General features: G+C 33.3%; 1 protein-coding gene and 1 non-coding gene across 2 annotated transcripts; one reads left to right on the top strand and one right to left on the bottom strand.

Annotated features, from left to right (window-relative positions):
• The first annotated feature begins 390 nt into the window (after positions 1 to 390).
• LOC114163392 (protein EDS1L) lies at positions 391 to 2,982 on the top strand. Its single transcript, XM_028047702.2, has 3 exons — positions 391 to 904; positions 1,089 to 1,868; positions 2,029 to 2,982. Exons 1-3 carry the CDS (start codon positions 566 to 568, stop codon positions 2,758 to 2,760), a joined length of 1,851 nt encoding a protein of 616 aa, XP_027903503.1. The 5' UTR covers positions 391 to 565; the 3' UTR covers positions 2,761 to 2,982.
• Positions 2,983 to 11,326: 8,344 nt separating this feature from the next.
• On the bottom strand, positions 11,327 to 11,399 carry TRNAA-UGC (transfer RNA alanine (anticodon UGC)). The gene has a single exon. It is a non-coding gene; the product is annotated as a tRNA-Ala (tRNA).
• Between the last annotated feature and the right edge of the window lie 4,698 nt (positions 11,400 to 16,097).

Here is a 16,097-nt window from a genome sequence, read left to right as displayed (position 1 = left end):
TATATATTCAATTACTAAATGAAAACTTTAATCTGTTTTCAAACACTAAATTGGCATTCATTCATATTTTAGTAATTAAATTGGTTAATTGCTTCTTCTTTTAATTTTTACATGATGAGACAATCCAATAAGGCCGTATTGCTTTCTATGGGTTTTCTCTTTTCTCATATTTCTTTCACGTATTTTCCTATCCATTTCCTTCCAAAACCAAGCACAAAAGTTCATTCTTAAAATTAGCAAGCTCCAAGAAAGAGAGATCAAAGTCACAAGTAGCTTCCTGAGACTTGCCTCGCTTTGATTGGTGAATGACTTTTTTGGACCCCACCCAAGTTCATCATCACTTTGGTTTTTGTTTTTTTTTTTTCTTTTATATTCTATTCCCATTTCCATAGAAACCAAAGCGAAACATCCAAAACTGTAAAGTCTTCGTCAATTCGGTAATTTAAATCCAGGTCCTCTCCTTCATTAACTGTACGAAGTTGCATCAGTTCTGAAATACAAACAAAGAAAACGCTCAAGAACAGACATTTCTGAAACTGCGCAGGTCTAGCAGAAGAGGGACAACATGGCTGGAGGTTCGCTCGGAGACAACATAGGATTGAAGGAAGATGTCATCAAGAGGGTGTGTGGTTTAGCCTTCAAAGCTCACAAGCACAAGCCACAAGACAAGCTCTACTTTTACGAAAAGGTTCAAATTTCTTCGGGAACTTACCATGTTTTCAGCTTCTCAGGATCTTGGGATGCCACTGAATGGTTTGTTAACAAACCCTTTGGAGGAACTAAGATAGATCTTACCCTGTTCCCTTCTCTCAGAAGTATTGGGAACGACGAAGCTGCTTTGGTGAACCAAGGCTTTGCAAACAGATTCGACCACATATTCAAAACTACCCCGTTCAAATCCGAGGTATTTTTAACTGATGTTTGTTAGCTTATGTTGTTTGTTATTTTCTTTGGATTAGTTCCACGTGTTGAAATTTACGTCCAGTGTTGAAATCCCCGTGACTATATACCAAGATATGTTCAGTTTTTTCAGTTAGCGTGAGGCTTTCTATATTTGGTTAATTACAATAAACTGTCAAAATGTGTAGGTGAACAAGGCTATAGGAGATGGGAAGCAAGTGGTGTTTACGGGGCATTCCTCTGGTGCTGCTATGGCCATATTTGCAACATTTTGGACCTTGGAAGAGTACCTTAATCCAACCAAAACTCAAAAACCTAAACCACCCTTCTGTGTCACTTTTGGGTCTCCCTTAATTGGTAATCACATACTCTCTCACGCTTCAAGGAGAGAAAACTGGTCTCGCTATTTCATACACTTTGTTTTGAGATATGACATAGTGCCACGGATTTTGCTTGCTCCCGTATCTTCTATTGAGCAAACTTTTGGTTCTATTCTCCAATCCTTGAATCCCAAGTCCAAAACTTCCACTCAAGATTCAACACAGGCTGATTTTTTCTCATCTGTGATGAGAAACACGGCCAGTGTTACTAGCCATGCTGCGTGCATTCTCATGGGCAGCACAAATTTGTTACTTGAGACAGTGTCAAACTTTGTTGACTTGAGTCCTTATAGACCCTTCGGAACATACATTTTCTGCAATGGAAATGGACAGCTGATTGTGGTGAAAAACTCTGATGCCGTTTTGCAGCTGTTTTTCCACACTGCTCAGCTAAACGATTTGGCAGAACTTCCAGAAGTTGCCAAAGTTAGCATATTGCAACACCTGTCGTATGAGGCCGAGTTGGAAGATAGCTTGGGAATGCAGAATGTAGTGTACCTGGAACAACTCGAGCAACTTCCCTTGTCTGCTGATGGTTCTGACAGTGATGTTGCAACAATTAGCGCAGCTTTGGATGGCCTTGGACTGGTAATAATAACTTTTTTCACTTTTGTACATATATATAGAATCAAATGATAGCATAATATGTGATTATTTACCGTCAAAACTTAGTTAATAGTTTGATCCTATAACACACACTGCTATAGTTGAAGCATAATAAGTGATGATTTAGTGATTTATATGTCAGAGCACAAGAGCAAGGCTGTGTCTACGAGCAGCAGGCGAGTTGCAAAAGCAGAAACAGAAAAACGAGGAGAAGATCAGTAAGGAGTTTGAGGATAAAGCTGTGGCGAGCATGAGGTATCTGGAGAACTACAAAACATCATGCGAGGTGCAAAAGGGGACAGGGTACTACGATGCTTTTAAGGTGCAGAAGGAGGAAAACGATTTCCAAGCAAATGTGAAGAGGCTAGTGCTGGCAGGGGTGTGGGATGAGGTGATCGAGATGCTGAAGAGGTATGAACTCCCAGATGAGTTTGAAGGGAAGATAGAATGGATTCAACGTGGAACAAACTTTCGTCGCCTTGTGGAGCCTCTAGACATAGCCAACTACCATCGGCATCTGAAGAACGAGGACACTGGACCTTACATGATCAGGGCGAGGCCGAAACGATACAGATACACTCAAAGATGGTTGGAGCATGCGAAGAGGGTGCCAAAAGCTGTTCCCATCACTGAATCCACCTTCTGGGCTGAAGTGGAAGAGCTTCATAGCTGGATCAATGGCAAGAAGGCTTTTGATGAAGTCAGGGAAAGGGTTGAACAGCTTCAACGTGACCTTAAAAAGTGGACTGATGAAAAGGAACTCACCAAGGATACTTTCTCCAAGGACCCTAGCTTCATTAAGTTGTATGAAATTCTGCCTCCTGAAAACAAGGCAAACATAACTGCTCTTCTGGCCAATGTGAAAGGATTTTAACTATAGGTTTAGGATGTTTTTCATGTGTATTGTCTTGAAGCTGTGTTAGCTAGTTCAATGTTGTTTTGTAACTTTTGTATTCCTTTTGTTTGTGTATGATTCCCATGTTTTGTCTGACTTGTGAGAACCGTAAGTCATTCAGACTGATACACTAAATAAATCTGTTAACACTACCATCTGTTTGGGATAAACTTAAATTGATGACAAGTTTTTTTTTTTCAAGTCTTCGTGAAAGACCAAAACCTACGAGTGTGTTTTATTATAAGATTTTTAAAAGTAGTAGCGTTGATGCGTTATTGATAGAAATAGGATCTTTAATTAGTAATTAAAATTTGTTTTATGCTTTGTCTATATATACTACATACGGTAAATAATTACGTGTATGGAATAGGATAACTCCCAAAATAACTATGTAAAATTTCTCTCACATTTCATCATAATTTTTTTTAATCTAATGGTTAAAATTAATTACTTATTAAATTTTAAAATAATAGTAAAATATTTTAAAACAATAATTCCCAAAATTCGGCCAAATTAGGCACAAATTCAGCCAGGGTTGTCTCTTTCCAATTTAAGTCAGAATCGACTCGATCAAATTCAACCAAATTTTGATTGTGACCGACTCAGTTGACATCGGCCAAATTTCGGCTAGGGTCAACTCGGTCGAATTCGACCGAATTTCAGTCGGGGCCGACTTAGTCAAATTCAAACAAATTTCAGTGGGTTTGACTCGGTTGAATTCGACTGAATTTTGGTATAGGTAGACTCGTCTTGACCTTCGATCTGGGTCGACTCGGGTCGGGACGTCTTGACCTTCAGCCTGGGTCAGCCCATCTCTATCTTCAGTCCAGGCTAGTCCGTCTTAACCTTTGGCTTAGGATGACCCGTCTCAACCTTCAGCTTGGGTTGGCCCGTCTCGACCTTCAACCCAGACCAGCCTGTCTCGACCTTTGGCATGGGTTTGCCTGTCTCGACTTTTGGCTATTGCCGGCACGTCTTAACTTTTGGCTTGGATCGTCTCAACCTTTGGTCTTGACAGAACCATCTCAATCGTTAGTCCAAGACAACTTATCTCCATGATAATCTATTTCAAATTTCCGTCCAAAACAGTCCATCTTGACCTTTGGCTTGGCCTGCTCGTCTTGGCCTTTAATCAGAGAAGACTCTACTCGATCTTTGACTCAGACTCAAGGTATTATTTTTAACAAGTCTTGTAGTGGAGCTAAGCCCACTTTAGCCTTGACCCTAACCCACTTAAGAGGAGGCATTAGGGACTAGGGCTTCTTTTTTGTCCCCTTAATTGGGATCCCCCTAAAAAGGGACTTATCCAAGGGTAGGCTAGGACTGGCCTATGGGCTACCGGTTCAATTGACACCTCTAGCCAGCATAATACATTTAATTTACCCATTACTATTATATGAGTTAAACTCTATGTCCAATTTTAGCTGGAGTTATATGGTATTGACATCTTTGTATCGTGTACTAGATCATGATATGGATGTGAGTCAAGAAAATGTCAAAGGATGTATGCTATTACAATGTTAGACTTGGGAAAGAATTACATGCATTTCTCATTTGTTTCAATACAATCAAATTTCAATAAGCCAATTAAGTGATGCGACATTTTGGATTTTGACAAAATATTTTATCATAGACCACCGTTTTAAAACCGTAGATATTTTATGTCATACTTAGTTAAATGTGGCCTTTAAAAGGTGTGGGCTAAAATTAAAAAAAAAATTGTGGCCTAAGACATTAAAACGTGGCCTAAATTAAATTTTAAAAATCTAAAATCTATCAAGTTGTTTTAAAAATAAAATAAAATACCTCATCTAAACTTTGAAATAAAAAAATATCTGAATTTTTTTCCCTCCCACGTGAGACATAGTAAAAAAACTTTCCTCCTTCTGGAAGAGTAAACGAAAACTCTTCCCTCCCTCTGTAGAATGACATCTCACACCTCCATAGTCACTAAGAAAACCCAACTCATTTCCACCATCACCAGTGTGGCCTCGCACCGCTGATTCGTCTTCCTCTTCCTTCCTTTGATCACTATCGGTTCCACCTTCATCTTCATCTTTCTTTGTCTTTGTCTTTCCCTCTCACTATCGATTCCGGGTACGTCTTCCTCTCAACATTGTTTCACTTCAATCTTCGTCATTGTTCAATCCTTTTAGTTGTTATTCAGGGTTTTGTAATTATTTTTTCTTTTATTATTAGTTTGAAATTAGGGTTTTTGTTTTACCTTTTTGCCTATTGAATTGATATTGAATATGTGGTAGAGAAAGTGTAGATTTTTTCTACAATTAGAATCTTTTGATTCATTCCTAACTGCACTAGGAATGGGTTCTTCTTTGTCTAATGTGAGATGGGAAGACATTGATGGCCTTGAGAATGTCAAATATGAAGTGAAAGAGACCACAAATCTTTCTTTAAATTTGATTATACCTTCATTTTTTATATATTGATTCAATATATTATTTATATTTATTTGTTTTAAAAACAACAAAGTAATAAATGTGGTCTAAAACAGGTTTAAAACCACATGTCAAAAACTATGGTCATTCCTAAGATTTTAATCCACGATTTTGAAAATGTGGTCATATAAAAAACCATGGCTTATTACCTGTGGCCACGCCAACCTAGTCCACGCCTGAAAAATTGTAGCCTAAAGATTAGACCACGGTTTTCATGCTTTAGGCTATGGTTTTATGTTGTAGCCTAAAGTGATTTTTGTTGTAGTGTTGACTCGGTTGAATTTGGCCGGATTTTGGTTAAGGTACACTCGTCTTGATCTTCGGTTTAGGTCGGCCCCTTTCGGGACGTCTCGACCTTCAGCCTGGGTCGGTCCATCTCTATCTTCGATACAGACCAGCCCATCTTGACCCTTGGCCTAGGTTGGCCCGTCTCAACCTTCAGCTTGGGTTGGCTCATCTCGACTTTCAGCCCAGACCGGCTTGTCTCGACCTTCGACTTAGGCTGGCCCATCTCGACTTTTGGCTCTAGTCGGCACGTCTTGACTTTTGGCTCGGATCGTCTCAACCTTTGGCCTTGACCGAACCATCTCAGTCGTTGGTCCAAGACAACTTATCTCCATGACGAACTATTTCAAATTTTTGTCCAAAATGGCCCATCTCGACCTTTGGTTTGGCCTACCCGTCTTGGCCTTTGGCCCGAGATGACTCGACTCGATCTTTGACTCAAACTCAAGGTATTATTTTTAACAGATCTTTTAGTGGGGCCTAGCCCACCTTAGCCTTAACCCTAATCCACTTGAGAGGGGACTTTGAGGGGTGAGGTTTCTTTTTGGTCCCCTCATTTGGGGGCCTCCTAAAAGGGGAGCTTATTTAAGGGCGGGCTAAGGCTGGCCCATGGGCCATTGGCCAAATTGACACCTCTAGCAACACGGTACATTTGATGTACCAATTACTGTTATTTAAGTTACACTTTATGTCAAATTTTAGTTATGGTTATATGGAATTGACATCTCTCTATCGTGCACCGGATCATGATATCGATGTGAGCCAAGACAATATCAAAGGATGTATGGTGCTATTATAGTGTTAGGCTTGGGAAAGAACTACATGCATTTCTCCCCAAATTCACCCGTTAAGTGACAAACATATTTGGTGCATGGCTTGGTTTGTGTGTTAATTTAAAATATACAATTATATTGATGGTATGTGGTGTCGAACAAGATAAAGGACTTATACAAGTACCACCACTATTAGTTATTTTCGTAAAAATTTGGATCAATTGAACACTAAACAAGTCCTAAACAACACAAGTTAAATATCATTTTTATATTTTTATTTTTGATGTTTTTTATATTAAATGTAGATGTATTCATTTTTTTATTAGTTTCTTTGGACTTTTTATAAGCATTATGAACTTAGTTGATTGATTGTCATTTATATTCTCTAGTTAGACAAGAAATGTTCCTCTCATTTGTTTCACAACAATCAAATTTAAATAAGCCAATCAAGTGATGAGACAGTTTGGATTTTGACAATATTTTATCAGACCTAGTGAACCTCTCAGGAACACAAAAAAGATATGAAAGTGTTAGGTTTATAAGGAGGAGTATTTCTGGGGAGATACAACACCAATGAGACATGAGCTCAACCACATAAGACATTGACACCACTCTCAACCCAAAACCTTAAGGCAATAGGTTTATGGGTCTTTATTCTTATATAGTGCTCTACTTTCTCATTTCTGGTCAATGTGGGACTTAGACTCACACTTGGATTCCTAACAATCTCCCCTCAAGGGTGAGTCCCTTCAACCACATTGGTACACTCCCCCTCCAACGGAAGCATTCCCAACCACGAGTACCCCTTCTCGTACCGCCGTTCATCTTAACGGGACACACTTACCTAGAACCTTTGCCAGGAAGACTTTCGATACAAGGACCTTACTGCACTCATCTGAGTCGGTTTCAACCATCGGCTTTGATACCACTTGTTAGGTTTATAAGGAAGGGGTATCACTAGGGAGATACAACACCAATGAGACCTGAGCCAAACTATATAAGGCACTGACACCACTCTCAACCCAAAACCTTAAGACAATGGGTTTATGGGTCTTTATTCTTATATAGTGCTCTACTTTCTCATTTCTGGTTAATATGGAACTTAGACTCACACTTGGATTCCTAACAGAAAGGAGGAGCTGATAGAAATTTGTGACAATACAACGAATGATGGATAACAATGTGGAATGATCGATATAATTATTTCATCCAAGGAACTTTATTGAATGGAAATGGCTATTTATATGACAATACATCATGTATGCAATGATACATCAGTCATACTATTCATTCAACTTGTCATTTTTCTTTTACCTATCTAAATTAAACAATATTTTTGTAAAAATTTGATATGCCACAAGATCCTTCTCAACCATCTCATTCATCCTAGCATCACCATGTTGGGTCTTTGTTGATTTTCATCAATATCAACAACAATTTATTGATCAATCTAGCATGCATCGCACTCTAATGTTTGGGTATATACACCCTTACATAATATCATATATCCTCCTCCTATCAACAAGTACCCTTCTCTTACACCAATTTTCCATCTCACCAAGCATTTGGTCCTTCTGGTCCATCAAATATGTTCGCCACCTCCACAATGACACCATCATATGCCTACAATCCAGGTTCTTTATGCATTATTGTCGGCCAACAATTCCTTCCCAAGAATCAGCAAATCCAATTGAGTTTACTCAAGCTAAAAACATTGATGAAGATAATGCACCTTCTGAACAAAACCACCAAAGGCAACCAATAAAACCTATAAGACCACCATATGGTACTAATTCACAAATATAAATGTACTTATCACTAAAAGTTTTATTACATATATTAATATGTAATAAAACTTTTATAAATGTATACCACATGTTTACTACTGACTCATTCTTTTAACAATTATATTCTTAAAATTAATGAAATGTTAAATTTTAAAAATCATGTATTAATTTTATAATAAACCATATAATTATTTTCTCATAAACTTTATATTAACTTTAAAATAAACTGAGCTAATAAAAATATGTTGAATTATTCTAAAATATATGTAATCCCATATTGTAATAAACAATTTCTACTTGCATATTTAGTATAAAAAGTATACAAGGTACTCCACACTACTTATTCCTTCAAATAAAAATTGTTATTCTAAGTTTAATATAGCGACAAACAATTAAACAATTGCTACCTATAATAAAATATTATTTGTTAGATACTATTGTAAAAATAAAATACCAAAATTGAAGTGGTTAAATTTGTCAAAATTGAAACGGTAATCTATGTATACAACTTCAATGCTAACTTAAAATATTAAAAGTCGGTTTTATTAGTTAGGGTGGTCATGAATTGAATTTTTAATGATTTAATCTACATCCATTTTATATCCAAATAGTTAAATCATATTTTCGATTTAAATCCATTTTTTTAACAAAACTAGTTTGAACTTTTTTAAAATCTTGATCCAAATATTTGGATCAAGATTTAAATTCAGTCCAAATATTTGGATTAAGTTCAAAATCCAGAATCTATTTTTTATAAAAGAAATTTAAATTGAATTTTCTAAAACTTGTGTCCTTAAGGTCGACACGACTCAGCCTATCCGGATTGTCAGGTCCGCTCGGCCCATCAGGGTCATCAAGCTTTCCCAATCCGTATAGGTCGTCGGGTCGGCCCAGCCTAGCCCATCCGGGTCTTCGGGCTCGCTTGGCTCGTTCGGGTTATCGGGCTTGCTTGGTCCGTACGGGTCATTTGGCACGACCCGTCCGAGTCGTCTGGTCGACTCAGTTTGTCCGACTTGTCGGGTTCACTTGGTCCATCAGGATCATCAAGCATGCCCAGTTCGTATAGGTCGTCAGACATAAACTGTCTGAGTCGTCGGGTCGGCCCAACCCAACCCATTCGAGTCTTCGGATCCGCCTAGCTCGTTCGGGTCATCGGGTTCGCCCGACTTTTTCGGGTCGTCGGGCCCGACCAACTCATCCAGTTTTTCGGGCCCGCCTAACCTGTTTGATTATTTAGGCCCGCCCAACCCATTTTGGTCGTTAGGCCTGCCCGACCCTTCAGGGTCGTCGGGTCTGTCCAGTTCGTACAGGTCGTCAAGCAAAGTCCGTCCGAGTCTGAATTTAGCCTAGTCTATCTCAACCTTTAGCCTAACCCAACTAAAAACTTCAATTGAAAATTTGGATGAGATATTTTGAATTATCCATCTTTAAAAATCTTGATTTAGAGAATAAATATTCAATCCATAAAATTTATAAAATGTATATTAGATTGAAACCAAGATCCATTAAAATAGATTTTAAATGGATTAGATTTTTAATAAAAGATATTTTAAATAATTCGAATCAAGAAAATTAAATTATTTTTCCACCACTAATATCAGCTAATAACTTAGGTGCTAATTTAAAAAATTGAAAGCCATGTCATAATTCGTGCATTCAGAGCCCGACAACAAATTTAAAAAGAAAAATTAAGAGTTATTTTCCTAGCTCACAATTTAGTAGGTGGTGACATTTTATATGTGTATAATTTTGAGTTTTGGAAATTGAAATTCCAAACCGGCTTCTCAACTGACGAGTCATGTAAAGTTAAACATGAAGTGTGTGCATTGAATACTACTTATTCCACAATGTGTAACTTTTTTTTAAACCTGCCCTTTTTGATAATTTGTGTACCAAAAGTACACCATCTACGTAAACCAACCGAAGTGATATATATTAAATATTATTTTAATATATTGATACAATGATGTTAATTATTTCTTAACTTAAACCTGCAAGCATATATATATATATATATATATATATATATATATATATATATATATATATATATATATAATCAATAATCACTAAATGAAAGAGAAAATATTTATTTTGTACATTCTCTAAATTATATTTTCATATATTAATTATTCAATTGTAAGCCAACTTGCAAGCTAATAGTAAAATTGATATCGAAAATAGTTTATATTATTAATAAAAATATATAATTAGTTTATAAATTGGAGTATAAATTAGTCTTTAATATTAATCATCAAAATTTTAACTATTTACTATTATTAATTCTAAATTAATTTATATTTTTAATTTAGAGACTAATTTAGAATTAATAATAATAAATAACAAAGAATAGAGATCAGTTTAAACTCTAATTTAAAAATTAATTTTATTTTTTTAACAATATAAATAATTTTAGATGTTAATAATTTTTAATTTATAAAATGATTTCCCTAACATTATCAATATAATAATTAATTTTTTAATCTCTAAATTGATTACTATTTCATAATTTTGTTATAGTGTATCTTATATTATTGTTGTTTGATATAAGGATAATTTTGTTTGATCAATTTCATTTATTTGTCTCTATTTTTTTTCTAATATTCTTAAAGAAAAAAAAACTTTATTATATTTATTTAACGTAAAATCAATGATAGTATTATATTATATTTCTATTATATATTTAAGTAAATATCAAGTAAGTATAAGAAATGTATGAAGCAAGTTTATTTTCTGACAACAACAAATCACAAAAAGAACGAGAGAGTCACAAAATCATTAAAATGAATATAAAAGTTATTATAATTTAAAGAATAACATTTTTTGTGTTGTATGCTTTGAAATATTATAAATATGAAATATTGTATTATTATTTAAATTTTTATCACCGATAAATTAAATTTTAATTGAGTAAGGTTTAATATTATAAGTAGCCACCTCCCAATTTATCTAATTAGATAGAGAATAAATTGAGATGTTACTATGCCACTTTTCTTGATTTTTTTTAAGAGATTACGTCAAAACATATTATGCTATTGTATCTCTCTTATACAAAAAGAAACTCATATTTAAAAAAAAAAAAGTTATTAAAGTTACTCATAATAATTTATTCTTTTATATCATGTATAAAATTTTAAAAATTCATAAATAATGTTATGAAGAAAAATTTTGCAAATTACATTTTTGTTTTGTTTTAAATAGCACAGAAAGGTATTAAATGAATATAAAAGTTGAAAACACGTAGTGGAGATGCAGGGTATCGAACCCTGTACCTCCCGCATGCAAAGCGGACGCTCTACCATTTGAGCTACATCCCCGTTTGTTTATGCCGTATAATTTTTCATATATAAACATATAGAAACCATTTTTATAAAACTATTTTCTGTTGCATATATTTTTCTAAACTCGATTTTACAGTGACCTAATATATTTGAATGTTTTTATTCTAAAATTAATATATTAAATACAGTCTGTATAATAGGAAAATAAAAGCAACAAAAAACCACATAAAAAATATTAATCTATTTTAAAAAATATATAGATTAAAACCAAAAAATCAGATTTAATAAAACAAATTTTAAATAGATTAGATTAGAGAAAAAAAAAATGAGCAGTTTGGACCAAGCAAAATTTTCACCCATCCCTAGCTAAGTGGGACTTCATTAGTTTATTAAGAATAGGATAGAGGCTGCTTTCATAAAAGAATGATAGTCTTTAAAAACATTAGCCTAGTGTTTTGACCTATAGTCTATCACATTGAAAACTTCTGTATATTTTCACTCCATCAAATGCAACTTTCTAAATATTTAAAATGTTTTAATACACAATTCAACTCTATATTATTGTGACTTCACTTATTTTTTACAGATTTAATTTAGCGCTCAAAAGAGCAATGAAGAAGCAGGAACATGGTGGAAAAAAAAAATAGAAAATGGATTAAGTAAAGAAATAAGAAGAGGAACACAATTGAACTCCTAAAGAATAAGTGCAAAGAAGGTTCATCACTTGAAAAAGCTTTCTTAGGTAAGAATCACAACAATAATAAAACGTTACTCTTAAAGTTGTTTCACAAATGTGGTTTTAATCAATCTTCAAAAATAACTTTTATGGGAGACTTAAAACTTTGTTTTTTTACAAGGAATGCCTAACCAGGGAGCATGAATAGTCACCGACCATGTGTTCTAAAGAAAAAAAAATACCAAGTGGGAACATAAGACTAATTAAAATAATGATTACACTTCAATAATTTTAGGTTGAACACTAATTTCAAAAATAAATTAGTACATGGATGGTTCTTTGATTTTAGGTAAAATAAATGGATAGTTGTTTGATTTTAATAGAACAGTATATAAGTAGTTACTTAAGTGATATGAGTCTCTTGAAAAGGAAGAAAAAATACTTGAAAATAACATGTGAAAGTTAGAAATCATTAATATGTTTCCTAACCCTCTAAATTTCATCCAAACATATGGAAGGAACATGTGAAATAATTACAACCATCACATCCATGTATTTTAAAATGATTTGTAAAAATATCTATGACGAATACATCTACTTAAAATATAAGAAAACAAACTACTAGGGATTTTACCTAAACACTCATATTTAAAATCATGACAACTGTCTTAAACTGTGGTTTTTTGGTCATTTCATTATTGTTGTGTTTCCCAATATATCCTTGCTTTTTTTTTGGTGATCGGCATCTTTATTGGCAAATTGGTATTTTCAGCATAATCACTAGGCGCGAAAAGTAAAGTGTATTTCAGAACCTTCATGGGTTATCTTTCAAATGGTTTTGCATTTGAAATCCCAAAAAGCTTTCTCACGTGAATGCTCTTTTCTCCTTTATCTGTCTTTCTAAAACCCTAGCAGCATAATCCTTCATCTCTGTTTTTCTTTTTCTCTTCAGCCTTCATCAATAATTTTTATTCTTATGTTGTATGATTTTGTCAGATGTTTTGTGTTTTTTTTTTGTTTTATGCTAAACTTGGGTACTTCTTCTTTGATGGTGTAGGATTTTATCATGGTTTGATTCCCTTCAAAACTACTATGATACCTTAATCGATGCCAAGAAAATCATCAACTATCAAGATTGTCGACTATCAAGTTGGTGCGTACCATTTTTTTTTTCATTTTTGAAGTTTCTGGATCCAACAAGGTTTATTTCTTTTGTTGATGAATCACAATAAAAGCCTACTTATTTTTTTGAAGTTTGTGGAAAATATTAAGGATTTGAGGTGTGGGAAGAGATAAGAGCATGAGGGCATGACTGAGGGCACGAAAGGAAGGGGCTTTTGGCTACAAAAAATTGTTTATTAAGCTGGTTTCTCTAAAAATCCTTTTTATTTTGTATTATTAATTGGTGTTTGGATTTTTGTTCTACGATTTTCTTGATCAGAAACAGAGACAATGTTTGCTCTTAGTAAAAGGGTACATTTTTTTTCGAGAGCTCTCTTTGATTATGATTGTAATTTTTATTGTTTATTTTTGTTTGTATGTGTGTGAATTTACATTCGCATAGAGCTTTGTGGATTCTACTTCCACATTTTTCTTGTGATTTTTCTTTTTCTCTTATTGTTATAGGACTTTGTTGAGAAAGGTTGAATACTAGCTGTAACTTTTCCCAAAAAGGTGATTTTTTGGGGTTTGTGATTTTGTTTCATTTTTCTGTATGTGCTAATGTTTTTTGCAGCTGTTGTTTATGGTTACATTGGTGTTCGTTTGAAGTTTAATGGTAAGTGTTTTAGGTTTTATAATACATTTAGTGAAAATCAATGATTTTGTTGAATTTTTGGGTATTTTGGGTGCTAAATTTGAATTGATTGAGGCTGATGGGTTTATGTAATTGAAGGGTTGAATGTATGTTTGCTATTGTGTCATTATTTTGTTTTAAATTTGTAGAAGAAAGGGACTATTTATTTGAAATTGGGAAAAAATTGAGAAATTTGGACTTTTTTTTACTGCATTTGGTTTAGTGTACTTCATACTCCATTTTGATATTTTATTTTGACATGATTTTATTTTAATTCAACCGGTGTGTGTAGTCGCTCATTAATTTTGACATTGTTTGAAACTTTATCTTTTGATTTTAACGATTTGTCGTACTTTTGTTTATTGCAAATGCTTCGGCGTACTATAAGTGTAATGGTTCGGGGTCATGGCGGATCACATGGAAGTTGGAGTTTTTAAGTGGATTAGGGACAGTTGAGGCCATCAACCAAGCAGAATGCGACTTTTCTTCAACCTCTTCTACTTCCCTTTTTCCATCACTTTCCTCTTCTACTACACCCTCCACTCCAGAGTAAAGACATGGTAACAAATCTTTTACTTCATTATTCATCTCACGTTTTCTTTGGTTGTCATATGACTCCACCACGGTTTCCAATTAAGTTTGCTTTATCATCTTTTAATATTAAAAATTCATCTAGGTATTTGAAATTCAATCGTGAAGCGAATGTCTTGATTCATGTTTTCGTCTACACAAGGTTGATTGATTTACCAATGATTTTCTATTTCTATTATGCTCTCTAATTAATATTATTGTGACGTCTTAGTTCAACCTTATTTTTCTCTACGAGTTGTGTGTGCTTACAGTGTTAGTTTCTAGGAGAACAATTTCTTTACCAACTTAATTCTTTGATTCATTGCGAGCCTTATATACTTAGTAGTAATTCACAATAATTTTAGGATTTTTTAAGTAATATATAACAAAATGTTTGACTCAATTTGTAGGTTTCATACTTGCGATTACTAGAGTTAAAGAAAAGTTAAAACGCAAAGCTCATTATTGGTAGCGACAATAAGAACAATGTTGGATGACCATCGGAAAAGGAGAATAACCTATGAACATGGTATATGAACCAATTTCAGCGAAAGAACTACTTTATTTTTTTAGCATTTCAAGTCAAAATGTTGTTTACACGCCTACATCAATTCTCAATTCTACACATGTGCATCAACCCTTTATTAAGCTTGAAAAGTTCTTTTCTTTTTATTAAAAATAATTATAATATTTAAAAACTTATTTTATGTAAAGTACTTTACAATCTTATGATAGAAATATAAATATGTGATTGACTAATAATTTTGCAAATATTATCATTGTAAGATTTGTAAAAAGGTATAAAGTTTGCTCTTAGGAAGAAGAATGACACTTCCATCATTTCACATGGTGCGTAGCCTTGAACATCCTCAAAGTCATCTTCACTTGAGCTAAAACATCTCCCTTTTAAAAATCATTTCACTATTTTTTTTCTTTTTTAGTATTTGATTTCGATCACATTGTTATTAATATAACACTTATTCAATTTCCATTGGTGATGGATGTCCCAATTCTCATTTTAAATTGAATATATGGAAGTATTGGTCTTCTATATAAATTTCTAGAAGTAGATGAGACAATTCTAGTCTTTTTTGAGATATTTTATTTAAAGTGTGTTTCTTTTAAAACATGGATTTGGAAGAGTGTATTTAAATGAATTTGAGAATAAATAAAAATTAGAGGATTAAAGAAAAAAATGATGAGAAATGAAGATATTTGAGATGAGAGTTTATGAAAGGTAATAAATGATGTAATGTATTTAATAAATTAAAAATTATTATAAATTTTTAATCTATAAAATATCATATTTTAATATATAAATATTATTTTATTTAATTAATTTCCTAGCAAATCTTTACTGCAAACACAAGAAAAATGAATATACAAGTTTTAACTTGATTATTCTGTAGATTTTCGATCAATCCAAACAAATTTTATTTGTATTTTTTCCTCATTTATTATTTAAACATATTATGTTAATTTTTGTCAACTGATTTTTTTTTTAAGAATGAACTGTTATCTCTTACTATTTTTTAAATCTCTTTATTCCTGATAATTTAAAAGATTTCATAAATTCCGAGAATTTAAAAGATTTCAGTAACGATTTTCTAACTTTATTGAATTTTGAATTGTTAACTACGAAGTAGTTTATTAGTATAATTAAATTTTAGTAAATATTTTTGTACATTTTTTA

This window comes from Vigna unguiculata, chromosome 9, assembly GCF_037176805.1.
Source record: "Vigna unguiculata cultivar grain cowpea cultivar isolate G323 ecotype 2 chromosome 9, ASM3717680v1, whole genome shotgun sequence".
Classification (NCBI taxonomy): Eukaryota; Viridiplantae; Streptophyta; class Magnoliopsida; order Fabales; family Fabaceae; genus Vigna; species Vigna unguiculata.
Note: the sequence above shows the minus strand (reverse complement) of the source record. Positions and strands in the feature narration are given on the sequence as shown.

What these genes read in the sequence shown, in the direction of transcription:
- LOC114163392 (XM_028047702.2), top strand. Translation starts at nt 566, where the DNA reads ATGGCTGGAGGTTCGCTCGGAGACAACATAGGATTGAAGGAAGATGTC. An exon ending in CTACCCCGTTCAAATCCGAG is followed by an intron (nt 905 to 1,088) that starts GTATTTTTAACT and finishes CAAAATGTGTAG; the next exon opens with GTGAACAAGGCTATAGGAGA. An exon ending in CTTTGGATGGCCTTGGACTG is followed by an intron (nt 1,869 to 2,028) that starts GTAATAATAACT and finishes TTTATATGTCAG; the next exon opens with AGCACAAGAGCAAGGCTGTG.